General features: G+C 41.5%; 1 protein-coding gene across 1 annotated transcript in view; it reads right to left on the bottom strand.

Moving 5' to 3' along the window:
- SNX3 (sorting nexin 3) overlaps nucleotides 1-19,556 on the bottom strand; it is a 30,907-nt gene that overhangs the window by 6,133 nt on the left and 5,218 nt on the right. Inside the window, exon 2 of the mRNA XM_054023866.1 lies at nucleotides 255-350. Coding sequence (XP_053879841.1) covers nucleotides 255-350 — 96 coding nt within the window. The remainder of the gene's footprint in view (nucleotides 1-254; nucleotides 351-19,556) is intronic.

Below are 19,556 nucleotides of genomic sequence, written 5' to 3'. Positions count from 1 at the left end.
TTTAGGCTGCGAAAAAGGAATTGGTTTGCCTTCATTGAAGCAATGAAGAAAGTTAACCCATATAGAAAAAGCAATTCTATACTTGAGTGTCACACAAAGATTACTCCACATTTAAATGTGGAGTTAAAACCTGAAGCCTCTACAGCTTTTATATGGTCTTCAGCACCCCAATAGAGAATTTAAAGCTTAATATGTCGTGATAATTAAGCTTTCCCAAGTAGATTTGTATATTTACTTTTTAGCATTCAACTCACCTTGCTTTCTCTTTCGAGTTCACTTCTCAGCCATTCAAAGTCACTGTATCTTCTTCTGACTGTAGACTCTTTCAATTTGAAAATGGGAAGGTTTGTCTGAAATAAAAGATAGATCACTGTAAGTGACTACACTTTCAAAGTGATGTAGTAGGGGGGAAAAAAATGACAAAAATAAGTAGAAGTTTCTTGCTAAATTCTGTGTCATGACATCCCCAATACCCTTCCTTAAAGAGGAGGAGGAAAGGAGTCAATGTTTTCCCTCATCATTGCTTTTTTTTTATTTAAACTTAAAATCAAAAAGAATATGGATGTGCGAAGTCAAACCTTCAAGTTAGAAAATACCAGTATTAAAGACTGTTTCAATGCATCCAAATTCACAATCTTAGTTACATGATCACATACTTTCCCTTACCTGCCACCCCTCAAGACACAAGTCTCATTTTGTGCACAGGATAGACTGCACTCTGGGAAAGAATCACGGTTGTGTTGTTTGTATGACCCCAGCCTCAGGAAGTTGGAAGGTGTGAAGTGAATGAGACAGGGGATTGCAGGAACAGAGAGCAGAGTCTCATGGCTATGGTAGTTGAACGCCACTGTGGTGAACAGTATTCTATTTGTACCTCTGCAAAAGAGTTGTAATGCAAGTCACTTCAACCAAAAGCCTCACGGGTGGGTTTGATTTTTTGGGTGTTCAAATAGATACCGTGGACCATGAGACAATTAATAACTTTCTATTCTGCACATGTTGGATGGTATATGGTAAATAGGACTGGGGCCACACACTGAATGACAATTAAAATATTAAATAGCTACTCATTCAGTGGGCACAGTCAATCCTGCGCACTGAATGAGGCAACGGTCCTGCAGAAAAAAATAATGTGACCAATTAGAGACTATCATAATGCATACAAATTAAAATTGCAGAGGGAACCTTACGTCTAGCATGTCCTGAAATTTAAGTGCTTAACTTGGCAACATCAGTAGCATTCCTTTAATAAAACAGAAGAGAGTCTCCCTGCTCTCTGTTCTGGTGTCTGGCAACAATGGCTCTCAACAGCCAGATGCAGCAATTACAGGGAAAGTCCTGCTCAGCTGCTCTGTGGGGATAAAGCATTTGCAGACCAGTCATGTGGGAGCTGCGTGGGGAGGAGAAGGGGGGGGAAGGAAGGAAAAGGGGGGGGGGAATAAGCATGTTCAGTGAAGACTGAATCTTCAGAAAATTTAGCCGCCAGCTTTTAACAAGCCTGCAAGCACTCATTGGCTGATTTTTTAGAGGGTTATATTTTTGGTAAATTAGAGACTTACAGCAGGGGTTTTCAGATTTTTGTACTGGTGACCCCTTTCACACAGCAAGCCTCTGAGTGCGACCCCCCCTTATAAATATATATTTTTAAAGTAACACCATTATAAATGCTGGAGGCAAAGTGGGGTTTGGGGTGGTGGGTGACAGCTCTCAACCCCCCCATGCAATAACTTTGTAACCCACGAGGGGTCCCCCCCCCCAGTTTGAGAACCCCTGCTTTACAGGGATGTGAAAAAGCATCTGACTCCAGGGTGATGCCCCTGCCAAATCTGAAGTCTTTCCAGAGGATGGAGTCACTAGAGCCTCCCAATGAAACTACTGAGATTTTTTGACATGGGTGTTTCCACCTGTCCCATCCTGCCCCCCCAACCTAGTTACTTGACAAGGCTGGATGGCTTTGGCTAAAACACACTTCCAAAAAAATCCAGCCTAAGGCAGACCTACAACATGGGATGTTTCAGCCTGGTATAGCTTATAAGCAATTGACAAGATCTTGTGATACAACTTGTTAGACAACCTTGACTACAAGCAAAACTACAAGCACCTCCTGTAATAGGCTACATAATTTACTAGTTAGTATTAAAGACTTTTTTGGCAGCAAATATCACTTAGGTCCCAACAAACTGCCAAGGGACAGAGAGAGAAGGGAAAAGACCATAAATAACTTGTGATAGTTAAGCTCAGTGAAATATGAAAAAACCTAGCAATGGGTCTCCATCAGTTCACGAACAGCAATATTTTCCAATGACACTGAGGGTCAAGATTAGTGCTCATTTCCTAGGTCAAGAACTCCCATACGTCATTAAACTAAGTGAGCTCTAAGGACGGGTTCTCTGATTAGGCCTTCTCAGGAGCATGCCACACCTGCAGAGCTGACTCATGAAATACTGGAATCCCCACAGATCTTTCACCACTCAGATCAAATGTAAGATGTATTTGTTCATCAGGATTCCCACAACAGCTCTTAAGCAGAAGGGATAATGAAGAGGTTTTCCTGTGTGCAGTTATTTTTAACCAGGAGGTGGTGCTTGATTCTAAGGTTGGCAACTGGACACTTTCCTCTAGTACCCCCCACCAAAAAGTCTTCACCCCACTTATAACCTTCCCCTTAGAACTTTCCATAGTTGGATCATTGTAGAGATGTTAGTCCTGGACATCCCTTCAGAGGCAGGTATCCATTTTACAGATGAGGAAACAGGACACAGCTGTGTGACACTGTCTCATAGCAAGTAAGTGTCAGAGAAATGATTAGACCTCAGGAAGAGAATTCGTGACTCCCACTACCACATTAAGGCCACTTGTCAGAGTGGACATGGAGGAAAAGTTTGACAGTCACATTATGTACAAGACTAATCAGACAAACTTGCACTGAGAAACTTGCTCACAACTGGCAAAGGGAAATATTACCTGGCAATGCTGGAGATCTACCAAGTCCGAATAATTTATTAACCTACTTTCATAGTTTGAGATTCTGTATGTTTTTATGCCGAGAACTTACAATCAACAAGAGCAGAGCCAACATTTAGAGACATGTTAAATTAAAGCTCTTTCCACTTCACTGAATCCTATTGGCTTCTTATTGTCTATAATAATCCTGGCTCATCTCATCGCTGACAACAGTGCCTAGATACTAAGGTCACATACACAGTAGTAACAACGAGGAGTCCGGTGGCACCTTAAAGATTAACATTTATTTGGGCATAAGCTTTCATGGGTAAAAAAACCTCACTTCAGATGCAGGGAGTGAAAGTTACAGATGCAGGAAATATATAGTGACACATGGAGAAGGGAGTACCTCACAAGTGGAGAACCAGTGTTAACAGGGCCAATTCAATCAGGGTGCCTGCATCTGTAACTTTCACTCCATGCATCTGAAGTGAGGTTTTTTACCCACAAAAGCTTATGCCCAAATAAATGTTAGTCTTTAAGGTGCCACCAGACTCCTTGTTGTTTTTGTGGATTCAGACTAACACGGCTACCCCCTGATACTTAATAGTAGATACTGGACAGCTACACACTTGAGATTTTGCTCTCCCTTTTGCTATTTCACATACGCCCACCATGCTGGATAAGTCACTCAGACTGATGAATGGGTTTAGCCAACCAAAGCTAGGCCCTACACTCAACCTGATGGCAGTCTCTTTGCCGAACATGATAACTTTTCACTACAGCATTCAATCAATTCCAAAATTTCAGGAATGTTCTAAGCATCAGTGGGCAGAATTTTGGTGAAAAACTAGCAAATTGGAATACCCTGATTTTACTGGTGGGGTCCAGAATACCTATTTGGTGCTGTAGACAGAGGAATCTCTGGCATTCCCTGCTCCTGAGCTACATTTGGCTTAATATGCTATTCTCTCATTGGGTATACAGTTCAGCCTACATAAGCAATACAGCATTTTTCATTTCAGAGTGGCAGAGGTTTGTACCAAGAGTTCAGAATTGCATTGGGGAAGTGGTCGCTGGCACATAAATCCCTGCCCCAAGGGACTTATGATCCAGTCAGCAGGTCAGACCTACAGAGCACACCATGTGATGTGTGCTGGAACCTCAGAAGCTGCAGTAGGGAGGAATGTAAAGGAGGAATTGAGATGTGACATATGGAAAGAGGGAGAGAGAGAGACTGTTCCACACAGAAGGCAGGGGCATGAAAGGCAGCATAAAGGTCTTGGTTGAAAGAATATGAAGGCATAGTGGGAAGGGAAGTTTGGGCTGAGCAAAGTGTGGGGAACAAGAAGAGCTGGGTAGGGCCTTAGAGGTGAGAGGTCTGCCCTAGATGCAGAATGCAAGGGGAGGACTGTGCAGGGATCTGAAATAGTGAGCGACATGAGTAGAGGGTCAAATGGGGAAGACAATTTTATCAGTGACACTTTGGCTGGGCAAGGGGCAGCAAAGGGAGATGGAGCAAGGCTGGAGAGGCAACAGTTACAGGAATCATAGGGAGAGACGACCAAGGCAAGGGACCAGGGTTTAGTGGTGATAGAAACAGGATTCAATGGCAGTCTGGAGGTATGGGAGTAAGGCAACATGGAGGTTGCAAGCCTGGGTGGTGGGAAGCTCAGGGGCAGAGGGAACAGGAGGGGGATCAAGGCAGCAGGAACTGGCTAATGAATCTTACTTTGTCTCTTTTTGGTCCAGGAGAATGAAAGGGTGAATTCTCTCAGGCTTTGATATCCTCAGGTGGATGGTGCCCTAGGGGAGGAGAGGGCAGGACATTCCACCTGAGATGCCTTGAATTAAACGTTTGGGTAAGCTAAGGTATGAATCTTTGCCCCATTAGCCTGCTGCACTCTAACTGTTCATGTGCACCCTGCTAACACACATTAACAGACTAGATCAAAGGTCATTACCAGTCTGACTCCTTTGCAAGCATATGAGCTTTGGCCTGAAGGCTTTTTAATCTGATCAATTCCAGAGTTTCATGTAGTGTTCTAGGCATCAATGGGAAAAGCCCTATTTTTGGGGGGGGGGGGGTAGGGGGGGGTCAGAAAAGCCTGATTTCCACTGCTAGGGGTGGGGGAAGGGGAAGGAAGGAGAATTTAAAAGTCAGGCCCATGGAGTGCCTATTCCGTGCTGCAGGTAGAAGATTCTCTCTGGCAATCCCTGCTGCTACCTACACAGACAGCACCTTAATAATTTGCTCCAATTGTATGGATAGTTCACACTACACAAGCAACTAAGTGTGTGATCCTCAGGTGTACTACACAGGAAGAGCGGAGACTCCTGAGCCTGTCATACACTGTCGTGAGCAACCCTAAAATTACAGATGAGTGGTGGGCTGATGAAACATTTTGGTTTTGAAACGTGTGTTGACAGTTACGGACTATACAAACTAGTAAGCTGTGGTCAAATTTTGAGTCCCAACTCAGACAGCTTCCATTTAAGAAAGGAAGTGGGCAGTTAAGCTCGATGGCTACCCAAGAGATATTTTGAGGTTGAATGAAGAGTTCAGCCACTCAGGACAAGTTTAATTGCCTATAATTGCACTACCTCTTATGAAACTGCCTCTATATAGAAGAGAAATAGGCTATTTAGTGGTCACTGCACACATAGGTGTAACTGCCAGTCAGTAAGTGCTTGTATTATGCCTAATGTAGTAAAGCATTTCTGTTTAGTATTAAGCTTTTCTGAAATATATGAACTGACTGCTACTTACAGCCTTGTACCTTCTTCAGATGCTTATGTGCATAACACTGCACATGTTTCATACACTAAATCTGAGCTCACTGGACATTTAAAAGCACTTTAGTTCTCTTTCCCAGGTAACCACAACATTGTTCATTGTATTAATGACTAAGAGCAAAAATGCAGCTAACAAGACTCTTATTATACTAAAAGTCAGGCTTATATTTAAAGATGCTGGCTTTCTGTATAGAACAGTATTCTTATCCCCAGCAGGGAATAAATTAGGTCCCCCAGAGTGCAGGATGAGGATTCCCAGAAATAAAGCACTGGATTATTTCTCTCTGATTTCACCTATTGGCTTTATAACGGAGTTCAACCTTCCGCATTAAAATATTAAGTCTTTGTAAGTGTCTAAAGATAGAAAGGCCTTTACAATATTGAGTGTTTTCTGCAGGTGAGATTTCACATTTTAGATTCCCTCCTCTCAAGTTACTTAACAAAAGGGATTAGCTGCTCTTTTATTCAATGCTAAGATCAAGCCTATGAAAAGAGTTCCCTAAGATTTTTCATACTTCTGGGTACGGAAGTCTATAAAGTTAATCTCTAAACAACATATCAGGCTTACAGGTACAATGTTGGGGTAAAAGTGCCAGTTCAGCTCATATTACCTTCCACATTTTCCCTTTTGAACTTTTGACATAACTGTGATTAAATCTGACTCATTAGTTTAACTATTTCAACACTAGGTTTGTTTCCTGTGCCTCCCAACTTCCACCCATTCCTCCAGTTTTGAAATACCCTGTGGCTAATTGATGAAGTTTTAGTGTTTGTGAAAGTGTCTACTAGTACAATCTACTTCACAAAGCCCTGAGAAACATAATGGGTTACACATCCAGCAAGTATTTCATAACTGAAAGTTATTGATGAGGATAAGTCACGTGGACTGGACAGTGTACTACTCAGAGGTACACCTTTTACTATACTTCAATCCATAACCTGAAGGAAGCTATGAAAAGGGACTAGCAATGTATTAACCCCCTTTTTTCATTTAACATTCTTTCTGAAGTAGAATCACAGCAGTTACAGCTTTTCTAAATATTGCTGATACAGCAGTATTCATTTCCCAGAAGTGCACCTGTTTGATACATCTGAATGGATCTCCTTTCAAGCAAGTCTGCAAACTGAAAGCACTGTTTTCCATTCCTGTTTCTCACCCACCCAGCTCTCACTTTATGGCCTCTGTTAACCTGGCTTTTATTCCCAGTGGAAGTGGGCTTTACATGCCTCTTTACAGGAGCTGCATAGAGGGGCTCTTGAGTGACCCCAAAGTCCCAAGATGCATCTTATTGGAAGGAATAAAATAGCTTTTGCATCCCTTTCAACCTCTGCTGAAGAAACAAGAAGAGCAGGCAGCAGATCTAGCCAGGCAGCTGCCTATTGTACCAAAAGATTCATGCTACAGTTATACAGAAGCTGTAATTTCCAGCAGGCGAGGGCTGGGATTGCTCATGAAGAGGGATCCTGCTAAGACAGTGCAAGGAGGCATAATCTATGGCATCAGGTAACAATGCCAGCAAGAAAGAGATCCAAACCAAGTCTACCAGAGCCTCTGGCTAATATGAGCTGCAGCAGGGTTAACCTTTCATTTACTTACTCATTGTAACAGCCACAGGCCATCATGACCCATGAGATTAAGGAGAACTGCCATGGATTCCAGTAGCTATTGTTACAATTAACTGTTTCCTATGTTCAGCACAAGTCTGCACTAGTTCTGTAAGAAAAATTCACTAAATTATTTGATTAAGACTGGTGAGCCAACCCATCAAATTAAGCAATAACCTTAGTCTAATAAAAGGTGAAAACCGAAGGAACAGCTTTTTTGCATCAGTCTAAGCTGGCACAGTAAGTGTGGCTGGCTATGGCTCATGTTAAAAAAGTGGGACCACAAAAGAGCTGAAGCACTTGAGGGATTTAACTATTTTATTTCCTGCCCCCCCCCCCCCATCTATGCTCAAAAGGGTCAACTAAATACTTATTGGGGTCCCTTTACTGCTTACAAACTGCTATCCAATGCATCGGCACCAGACTGTCCCCTCTTGAGCATTCACCGGGTTGCTGCGAGGTGACCCACCTCACCACACCCCATCGGTTTTACACCTTCAGAGTCTGAACAAGGGTCATACACTATGTGACACTTTGTACCTCAGGGGAACAACCTGCACCCCCATGTTCATCCTTATAATATGAAGGTGTGGTATCCAATGCAAAATTTGTCATATTAGGTGTCTTCGGAAGGCTCATGATGCACTGAGCATTGTTATAGTAATGTTAGATGTTGTAATTTCATGTATATAGTTTGAGGCTGAAAATGTGTCCTCATGGCTTAAAACAAGCCCAGGCAAAACTCTCCAGGAGCAGAGGGACAGTTCATACCTCATCAGGGCATCTATGGAACAAACCCAGCCCAGCCTCACAGGAACAAAAGGACACTGGCCTAGGCAGTAAGAAAGGATCTGTTGGACTTGAGTGAGTCACTCCCCTTCCTTTGGTAAGTTTGGGGCTACGATGAGGTAATACTCACTTGACTCTGAAGGGGGGTGGGGGGGGAGGAAGCCAAGAGGAAGGAAAGAACATTATGAAAGGGAGAGACGTTTGCCATGCTCTCTCTTCCATCTCCATCTACAGACACCACCACCACCACCAGACTGAAGCACTGATCAAAGGGGAGAGCCCGGCTGAAGGGCAACCAGCCAGCCTGTGGTGAGAAGCATATAAGTTTGTAAGGGCACTGAAAGTGTTAAGATCAGCTTAGAAGGAGTTTTGCTTTTATTTCATTTGATCAAATCAGACTACTTGTGCTTTGATTTATAATCCCTTAAAACAAAAATCTATCTTTTGTAGTTAATACATTGGTTTGTTTAGTCCACCTGAAGCAGTGTGTTTGGTTTGAAGCATGTTAGAGACTCCCCTTGGGAGAACAAGCCTGGTACATATCAATTTCTTTGTTAAATTGATAAACTCATAAGCTTGCAGCATCCAACAGGCATATCTGGACAATGCAAGATGGAGATTCCTAGGGCTGTGTCTGGGACTGGAGATAGTGGCTAGTGTCATTCGGTTGCACAATCCAAGCAGCGGCTGGCCAAAAGTGCTCACTCACATGCTGGGAGCAGCTTAAATGCTAGAGGCTGTGTGTGAACAGCCCAGGAGCAGGGGTTTTCACAACAGAGCAGGGTAAGGCTGGCTCCCAGAGTCAAGGATTGGAGTGACCTAGCAGATCACTGGTCCAGATAACAGATAACAGTCACACACTGCCCTTTGCTTAAGGTCCCTAAGGACACTCAGGAGACAGACTCCCCATCCAGCACCCCATCCTGAGATTTTAGACCTCAAGGTCTATTCTTTAGTTTCCCAGCCCCCATGATCTGACCTCCAGACTCCTGCATAGCTTAAAAACACACCATCTCCCAGAACCCATCCACATGGGCATTCAGGGTCTATGGTTAACATCAGGGAATGCAATAGATGTCACAGAGACTTCGTACAGGATTCTAGACCATCTAGAATGGTCTTTACTTTGCTCTTTACTTAAGCATGAGAAAGAAATATATGAAGGGGGTATTTTTGTATAACTCCGTTTATTCACCACTCTGAAAAATTCTTTGGACTGCAGTCAGGGTCCTCTGTGGACTGTACAGGGTCCTGCTGAAGTGCATGGCTTTTCTTCTTAGTTATGGAACCCCTTTCTCTGCCAGCATACTTTGACCCTGGTTGATCCTGCAGCTATGCCAAGCTTCTACTGCTACAAAAGCATTCCTGCCTCTGCCCTAAGCATCCTTTGTGGCTTTGAGAGTCTCAAAATGACTCAGCTGTTAGTGGTGGGACTTTAGTCATAGGCTTCTGGTAATTTTCCACTCTCCAAACCCCAGCCCTTTACAGGCAAACTGGAGGAAATGGCTTCTCCCAGCTGTAGCCAGCCTCCTTAGTATAACTATTAACCCAGAGTAGTCATTTAAGGGCAACTCCTCTCCACTGTATCTAGTCTGGGAAAGATATGGTTACATATGGTTGTCAGCAATGGTGGATACACATAGATATACAGACATTCCATTATACAGCAATTTTCATAAGAAAAAAATCACAAAATAAACCAGAATTCATAAATTCTACAGACAGATTCCCCAAAGCATCACAGTTCTCTAAAAGAAACTAAAGTTGGCATTGTGGAATACTAGAAGTGCAATCAAATGCTTCTGAGATGACAATATAGATGCAAAATGCCAGCCCCACAAACTCAGTTTGAAATCAGAGTCCAAATGCATTCTTTCTGGGTCACTCAAAACAAATATTCTGCAATCTGGACTTCGAGTCAGGGAGGGAGTGACTAACCACAATCCAGCTCACTTTTTTAGAGCAATGTTGGCTCTGCACGACTAACAAGAACTAAAGGTGTGTTAATAATCAGACAACGCAGAGGGAGAAAAACAAAGGCATCTTTGGACTTGTCGAGGCTGTATTCCCACTTTAGGGTACAAATGTAGGGGCCTGCATGAAAACTTAAGCTTAACTACCAGCTTAGTTCTGGTCCACTGCCACCATCCCAAGGCTAATTTCCTTCCCTGGGTAGCCTTGAGAGACCTTCACCAATTCCCTGGTGAATACAGATCCAAACCCCTTGGACCTAAAACAAGGAAAAAAAAAAAATCAGGTTCTTAAAAAAGGTTTTTAATTAAAGAAAAAGGTAAAAATCATCTCTGTAAAATCAGTATGGAAATTAACCTTACAGGGTAATCAAACTTAAAAAGCTCAGAGGACTCCCCTCTAGTCTCAGGTTCAAAGTACAGCAAACAAAGATAAACACTCTAGTAAAAAGGTACATTTACTAGTTGAGAAAACAAAGGAAAACTAACACGCCTTGCCTGGCTATTTACTTACAAGTTTGAAATAGGAGAGACTTGTTTAGAAAGATGTGAAGAACCTGGATTGATGTCTGGTCCCTCTCAGTCCCGAGAGCGAACACATAACCAAAAAAAACCCCCACACAAACAAAAGCCTTTCCCCCACCCCAAGATTTGAAAGTATCTTGTCCCCTTATTGGTCCTTTAGGTCAGATGCCAGCCAGGTTACCTGAGCTTTTTAACCCTTTACAGGGAAAAGGATTTTGGAGTCTCTGGCCAGGAGGGATTTTATAGTACTGTACACAGGACAGCTGTTACCCTTCCCTTTATAGTTATGACAGGACTCCATGTTACTTCAGAACAGAATTGCGTCGAGAGTTATTCTGCTAAAGATTGTAATCATGATTCCAAAGGAGTCCAGTTTATTTCGGTTGGGTCCATCTACTTTGGCAAAGACACCATCAGATGATTATTGTAGCGTACACAGGATACGACTGTTCAAACCAATGCTTTGTCGCTGCCCCCCCTTAGAAGAGCAGTAATGGTAAGAATTTATATTTCAACTCATGGAACAAGTTCCATTAAAGAAACGATCACCAATAGCGTTTCAACTTGCATCCATGTGAATCTGAAGCATTTTTGGCCTTTGGAGATCTTTCATAACCAGCTCCTTGTAGCCCACACTCCCTCCTCTAGCCCATGTTGCTCCAGAGGTGGAGTTTGACCTCAGGGCACAAGGACTCCCCACTCTCTTAGTAGGAGCTGGAAGCTAAGACATGATAGGGCAAAATGTGGAGGCACCTTTGAAACAGAGGCAAAAAAGTTCCTAAATTACCTGAGGATTTTCCTACTTGCTAATCAAATTGGTATGAACATCCACTCACAGCCCTGCTGAATTCTAGCTCCCCCCTACCTTCTATATCCTTCACTCCTATTGATTCACCCCCTCCCACCTTTGTCCTCTGCTAATGTACAAAGGACCAAAAACAAGTTAGATACCTGAATTAACCAAACTGCATTCCTTCCCAAACCCTTCATCTACCCTGTATTTGGAGTAAACTCTTCAGGTCAAGGACTGTTTTGTGCATCCAGAACACTGGAGGCCTAGTTCCAATTGGAGCATTTGGAATACAAATAAATATTACTTTAGAGAACTGCAGAATGAATAAGCCACTTACGCACAATGGAAGGGCTACAAAATCTGAAGCCAAGCCTAAAAAGGTGTAATATGCAGTAAGTCATACCCGCTGTATTTTGTTTCACCATAAGTATGAAGAGTGCTTACATTTTTGTTGCAAGAAGTCTTTATGGAGAGCCAGTAAATTATATTTGTACCACAAACAAAATCTGATGTTTGATATGGTTGAGCCAGTACACCAGAACTTCAAGGGGAATAAATTCATTATAACCAAGAGTAGCTACCAGCTATCATTTAGTTTCACTCACTCAACAAGGGGTTTAATTTGTCAGATTTGCCATTGTTAGCACTTCAGTGGTCTCTCCCATTCCAATCCATTGTGCGTTAGCTATAACTCCCCTCTCCTGTTGCATTGCTCTGCTCCATTCTGCTGGCTTACAGTCAAATGGAATTTACTAAAATACTGTTCTCTAATATATTAGATTAATTCTGCTAAGAAACGTTTCCCTAGCAGCATAGCGCAGGTAGAAAGAGTATAGCTATGAATCTGATTATGTTCGTTTAGGCCAAAGACAGGTTTGTGTACTTGGAACAATCAGTTTCCCCTCTCAAAAAGGCTACATAGTGGCATGTGCACTAACCAGTGACTTATGGGCCAACTCTTACAGAGTTCCAAGTACCTGCAACTTCAAGTTCAATGAGAGTTCCAGGTCTCCTGCACATCTCAGAACCGGCTCTTGGTTATGAGACGACAATACTAGAAGCCTGATTTTTCAAGATGCAATTAGCTTGGTTGTAAAAAGTCGCCCTGGGTAATCAGCTATGCCCCGGCTAGGATTTAAGCACTTTTTTAAACGAGAAGAACTTATGTTATGCAAATGAAAAGCTGAATACTAATTTAGAAAGGCTGATCATTGAACTGAAATTTGGCCAACTGTTGCCCTTGAATATGGTCTAATCCCCTTCAGGCTTAAAAAAAAACAAAAAAAAACAAACAAACCAATGAACTAACCAAGATTATACATATGGTAAATCAGGTAGAAGTTGAATTTAGAGGGTTAATAATTTAGCCTGTAAATAGAAGTAAAAGTAATCAAGCTTTAGATGCTTTTTAGAAAGTGTTTAAAATAAGTACTCAATTGATCTGAAGAAGCCCTTCCACAGCAGCCACCCTTGTTCCTACTACAAGTATGCATTTTGAAAACATTTGTGCAAAAGACATCAAGACAATCCGTATACTGTTTGGGTTACTTCAGAGAGGAAGGAAAGCTGAAGTTGACATTCCATCCAAGTCATTCTGCATGCTCTGACAACTCACCCCCACAATTGCATGAGTTAGATACTGAAGGAAATGCAAAATTACTGTTAAGTTTTAGTCAAAAATAAAAGTTATCTGCAAGTAGAACTCAAAAAACATTGCAGTACTTGTCCCCGACCACATACTCTCCTCTTAACAGCCAGGAGCACTGAGCTGCCTTGTTGCCATAGCACCTCTTTGGATGTGGTCTTTTGAAGTAAGCTATGGTAGGTCTTCATAAAAATGGATTTAGTTCACTTTTCATGGCATAAGCTTATACGTAATTAACTTTCAAAAAGTTTGAGTTTTATGGAAAAATTACAATTGAATCACTTTGAATTCAGACCTGTAAAAAAAAAAAAAAACATTTTCTTCAGCAACGAAAAGAGCCTCCCATCATCCCCCATAAAAGGTGTGTCATCCCAGGGGAGCTCTGACACACTGTAAAGCAGTAACATTCAGGCCTGGAGTCATGATCCTCTATTACCTTCTGCCAGTCAACTTCTGGAACAGGGGTAGGCAATCTATGGCATGGGGGCTGAAGGCGGCACGCGAGCTGATTTTCAGTAGCACTCACACTGCCTGGGTCCTGGCCACTAGTCCAGGGGCTCAGCGTTTTATTTAATTTTAAATGAAGCTTTCTTAAACATTTTAAAAACCTTATTTACTTTACAATAATTTAGTTTATATATTATAGACTTATAGAAAAACCTTCTAAGAATGTTCAAATGTATTACTGGCACACAAAACCTTAAATTAGAGTGAATGAATGAAAACTTGGAACACCACTTCTGAAAGGTTGCCGACCCCTGTTCTGGAGAATTGAGGGCTTTAACATATAGCCCATTCATTGTTATGGCAAACATCTAGTGATTATTTTGACATTACCAAAGTTCTGAAGTAGGAAGGCAAAAACTAGCAAGTTATTAAATCAAATTCAGAAGCTAAAGTAAAAAGGTCTCCCTGGAAAAATCTCAAGAGTAGATTGATTGTTACTCAAAATCCAGGAGTTTTTCCATTGTCCAAGATGTTTAGACATGCCCTTACACTTGAGTTACCTTATACAATATACTCCCCGGAAAAGAAAGTCTTGCATTTAGATTCCAAAATACAATTAGATACAAGTCCAGTAAGGCCAAGCAAGACAATTTAATACTTTTTGGAACACTCTCTTGCTCTGAACATTCTGAACTAGTGTTACATATACATCTGCATCGCACAATCCTCTTCTTCCCCTGGTTGCCACTTAATGGGATATAAAGAGAAGCGATAAGTCTGACAAGACCTTTTTTACAGTACTGTAGTCTTACAAAGACATTCCTATACTGAAAGCATTTTGCTTTAAGTTCAAATATGGAGTTCAACTTCATAAGAATATATTCTGTGGATACACCCACTAATGTTATTACTATTTAATTTCATACTTTAAACTATGGCACATTGGACTAGGGCTCGAAAAAACAACGCCTGCTTTTCAGGATAAGTTTTCAACTTGCCATTGATGAGTTAAGCTACTTACTATCAATTTCTGCAGAAATTGTGACACCCTTAAAATAAGCTTCTAGTCCACCTGATTGCAGAGTAAGCCTTACAAATGCACTGTTGTCTTTAAGACTGTAGATTACTTCAGTGCTCATGGTGCTGCTCAGAGCTTTAAGACACCAACAGAACACTAACTTAGGGCTAGTCTACACCGGCAACACTAAAGTGCTGCTGCAGCAGCGCTTTAACGTGGCTTGTGTAGTCGCAGCAGAGTGCTGAGAGACAGCTCTCCCAGCGCTCTAAAAAAGCCCACGCCCACAAGGGGTGTGGCTCCCAGCACGGTCTACACTGGTGCTTTACAGCGCTGCAACTTTCTTGCTTGGGGTATTGGGGAAAAAAAAAAAAAAAAAAAAACACACCACTGTTGAGAGCGTATTCTGCTAAGAATTGTCAGTTTCACCCTGCTGTTCTTAAATAAAGTTATCAGCAGTAGCAGAGCCAGGCACGGACATTCATAGAGGTCAAAAAGGAGGCTCAGTGAAGTAGAGTAGAACTCTAGGGTGGCCGGTGCTAAGAGGAGGCAAACTGTTCTCACAGGTGATTTCATTTTATCAGATACCTTCTCCCCAGAAGCTGAGATGGAAGCCCACCTAGAAGGTGGAAGGGATAGTCCTCTTAGAGGTCCTAGCACTTCCCTCTGACCGATAAGCATTCTGTACAAGCCTATAGCAAGTGGGTTTAGCTTCTGGAAGTTTTTCCCCAGCCCGGATGAGTATCAAAAGTGTATAAGCTACATCGCTTCTATAGCATAGTTCCACATGACACACCAAACCAAGAAGTCATTCTCCATATCCAACACACACGGATTGAAGTCTCCCCCCACAAGCTGCCTCTATTCCACATAAGCAAGAGAGTTAGCAACACTAACTTCAGAAGAGAAGACTTGAGTATCTAAAATATGAACTAGATTGGTATAATATATAGTTTGTTCTTTGCTTACATCAGCTCCCCAAGTTTTAAAACAGCAAGCTTTTATAGCAGCTATTTGTATATAGTTTGGTATGTTTTGGCAGCACCACTGTGTGCAGTGAAAGAGGACCAAACACTACTCTATTTTTCTGGTGTAAGTCAGTCAAACATCTGAGGGAAGAATTCAGTCCATTAACCTCTACATTTGATCTTATCGCCTCATTCTAAGTTTGTTTTCCCTCTAAAATACAAGATTGTCACCAATGCACGATTGCACAAGGCAAATATAAATTGAGATAGCAAGAGCTTTCAGGAGACCCAAAGACTGAAAGGACACCATTATCCCTTATGTCACAAGGGAGCAGCAGTTTTGCATCTCCAGCAGTCTAAATCAAGACATGCTTTATTCTCAATAATGATCAAACAAAATATGATTTCACACAGCTGTCCATTGCTGTTAAATATAAAGCTAGAGTACTTGGTTGCAGGTTATGAACTACTACAATATTTTATACCAGTCAGGCAGGCCAGAAGTTTTCATATGCCTTTACTGCATTCAAGATGAGCCTACAAACATAGGAATCTGAGTGTATGAAATGTTCAGCTAACTGGAGTTAGGGAAACTATATTAGTGTAAAAAAGTTACTTGGTATTCATAAATGCTTAGTTTTTTAAAAAATTCTAAGAGATTCCCTTCACATCCATGTAATTAGAAAAACCATCTTAGCCAGCCAACTGACTGACTTGAACATAAATTGATCACTCTAGAGTAAAGTGATAATCAGTTTGTTATTTCATAACTATCCTGGGATTTTGCCTACTTTTGTATCAGCTATGGAATGAATTCTTTGGCACTAATTTGGTATATTTTCCAGTAGGTTGTTCACTGAGGGCTTAAGTGCTGGGTACAGCTGGAGACCCAAAAAGGAGTTAGTTGTTTACAGTTCCTTAATCCTGGAGCCAGTTTTTCCATCATCTTTGTCACCAACATAGTTTAGACCAGCCCCAGAGCTGCTCTCAACTGCTTTACCTTGTAACTACACATTCCAGGTTATGATGGACATTCATCTCTACAGCAGAGAGGGCACAGAGATGGAAGTACCAGTTATGCCATTTGAATATTCTCCCATGCTAGACTAATTTTCCATTGTGCAGTTAGGATTGCCTTACAGGCACTTTGTGTCTAAATTGTTGTGTGAGGAACTCCCAAAGATTGATATCAAGGAGTTGTAATCATTGCAAGTCTTTAAAATAGCCAGACAGCAGAGGCACAAAGTTACTTCTTGCAATTATAGGGCTCTCTGATGATGCTACAATGGTCACTTAGTTCAGAGAAACTGCTTCCTTTACAATTAAGTTTTATTTTCCTTAAAATAAAAGGAGTTGACAATATCAAGTCAAGTTTTCATAAGGCTGAGTAGGGGGTGCAGATTTGTCCTGACAAAAGAATAAAATAAATAAAATAAAGATCACAAACACCTCCTCTCCCCCCCCTCCCCCCACAGTAAATTTAGAAAAACAACAAGGAGTCTGGTGGCACCTTAAAGACTAACAGATTTATTTGGGCATAAGCTTTTGTGGGTAAAAACCTCACTTCTTTGGATGCATCCGAAGAAGTGAGGTTTTTACCCACGAAAGCTTATGCCCAAATAAATCTGTTAGTCTTTAAGGTGCCACCAGACTCCTCGTTTTTGTGGATACAGATTAACACGGCTACCCCAGATAGTAAATTTAGTAACAGTTATGGGTTTTTGATAAAAATGACAAATGACACACTGGGACTTGGGGGGGGGGGGGAAGGGGAAGGAGATGGAGAGCGAGTCTGCCCCCATACTCACCCCTTGGGGCAGCTCCTGTGTCTCCCATCCCATGAGGCTGGGCCTGGCTCACTATTCTGGCCATTGTGACCTGGCACAAATGGTTGCGGCACCACTCACTCAAAGTAGGCCTGGCTGGGGGATGGCTAGGCTGAATTTGTGTGAACAGTGCCGTGAACCCATGTGCCAGGTGGCAATGCCCAGAGTGGTGAGCCAGCTCCAGCCCCATAGGATGGGAGCTGCCCCTGCAAGGTGAGGGTGTTAAAATCATGGACACAGACAAGACATGGACAAACAGGAAAATCATGTATCCATGACATTTCCCTCCCCACATCATGACACTGCTGCATCCTAGCTAGGACATCTGATATATTACATGGCTTCCTTATTTTCTATTTGATGCTCTGAGTTTTGGGAAAGATAAATATGACAGTATGAAGTTCAAGCTGACAAGAATGTTTTTGGCAAGCCATCTAAAACAAGGAGGTATATGAAATATTCTGGTATCACATGCGTACTTGCCCTAGCAAATGTAACAATGATTAATTTTACTAAGTTCTAATCAGTATGGCACAAAACATTAGGAGTAGAAAACTGCATTTTACATACAAAGTAGAAGTATTTATATGAACACAAAACACCATTAAGACCGGCATTAATTTGTGTAAACCAAATCAAAGTGTTCAGAATCAATATAATGATGGAGCAGATAGCAGGAGCATTGAAGAAATAACGAAAGGTTTGGAATTCCTGGATTTTATATGATTCAGAATGTGGAGACAACACTGCAATATCCTGATTTTTAATGCAGGTAATAATTTAGATATATTTTCCTAATGAAGACTTCATACTCAAATCATTCAGAAATGAACAGATGGGCATATTTTGTCTGCTTCCCATTGTCCTGAAACGAGTTACTAGTTCATAAATCTCTTCCCCTTTCAGAAGTTGAAATTCTAATTATTTCTCCTAAGCTAGTATCCTATATTATATTTTCAATTCTGCACTTGCCTTTCAACAGTATGTTTCTAGCAAGTCTAGGAGAGAGTTGTGAATGTAGTTGTATTGTAAGTAAAGTAGTAAAACTTTCAACTAAGTAAAAAGCTATAGAAGATAGGAAATAAAAGGAAGTCACACATACAATTTAAAAAAAAGCACCAAATTTGTTGTTCCTCTTCTAATCAGTGTTTTTGAAAAGCCTATAAAGGGTAAAACACAACACCACTACAGCTGATCGTGTTAATGTTTCTGCTTTCTCTTGTGCCCTCTCCCCTCCAACACACACTAAAAGGAGGAACTTAACTAGAATTAAAGCCAACATGCTTCTAGCATGGAACTTTTCTTGTACAAGAAAACTACAACAGGAAGCACAGCTGAGTTCTTTATTTCTCTAAGATACACGCCTTGCAGAGAATGTATAAAGGTTAGACAACACTACATATTCACTGCTTAGGGTACATCTTTGCTACCCGCCAATATGGCAGGTAGTGATCGATTTATCTGGGATCGATATATTGCATCTCGTTAAGACGCAATATATCGATCCCCGAACCCGCTCACCGTCAACTCCGAAACTCCACCAGAGCGAGCGGCAGTAGCGCAGTCAACGGGGGAGCCGCGGCCGTCGATCCCGCACCGTCTGGACCCCAGGTAATCCGATCCAAGATACTTCGACTTCAGCTACGCTATTCGCATAGCTGAAGGTGCGCATCTTGGATCGATATCCTCTCCCCCCCCCGTGTAGACCAGCCCTTAGTTATGAAAGAATGCAGTAACATTGCAGTACTATATTTCCTACTGCAGAGCCCCACAAATTGTTCAAGCTGTTGGCATATCACATATACCAACAAATTTAATCCTCCTGGCATTAAATCTACAATGTAAACTCTTCTTGCCTAAGTCATTTGCAAAAACTGAAGTACTGGAAGCTGAATCATTGTCTCAGTAAGTTTAGACCATACCATAGGTGGTCAATTTCCATTAGGTTTATTTTTCTTAAAAAAAAAAAACTACTTTTTTTGAAGCATAGATTATTATCCACCTTAAGTGCTTAAGTCAATTGACAACGGGACCTATGCCCTTTTAAATATTTTACTCAACATCAAATGGTACTGTTCAACAGGAGTCTGAACCACACAGCTTATGAAGAAACATCCTGAGCCATTGGTTAAGCATTCACAAATTCAAAGCTAAAGTGCTCACCTAGCTGTATACATCCTATCAGCACACCCATTAAAGACATGTATTTCAAGTATAGTCACTATTATTTTCCT

The sequence above is a fragment of the Malaclemys terrapin genome, chromosome 3 (genome assembly GCF_027887155.1).
Source record: "Malaclemys terrapin pileata isolate rMalTer1 chromosome 3, rMalTer1.hap1, whole genome shotgun sequence".
Taxonomy (NCBI): Eukaryota; Metazoa; Chordata; order Testudines; family Emydidae; genus Malaclemys; species Malaclemys terrapin.
This window is presented reverse-complemented; position numbering and strand designations above follow the sequence as displayed.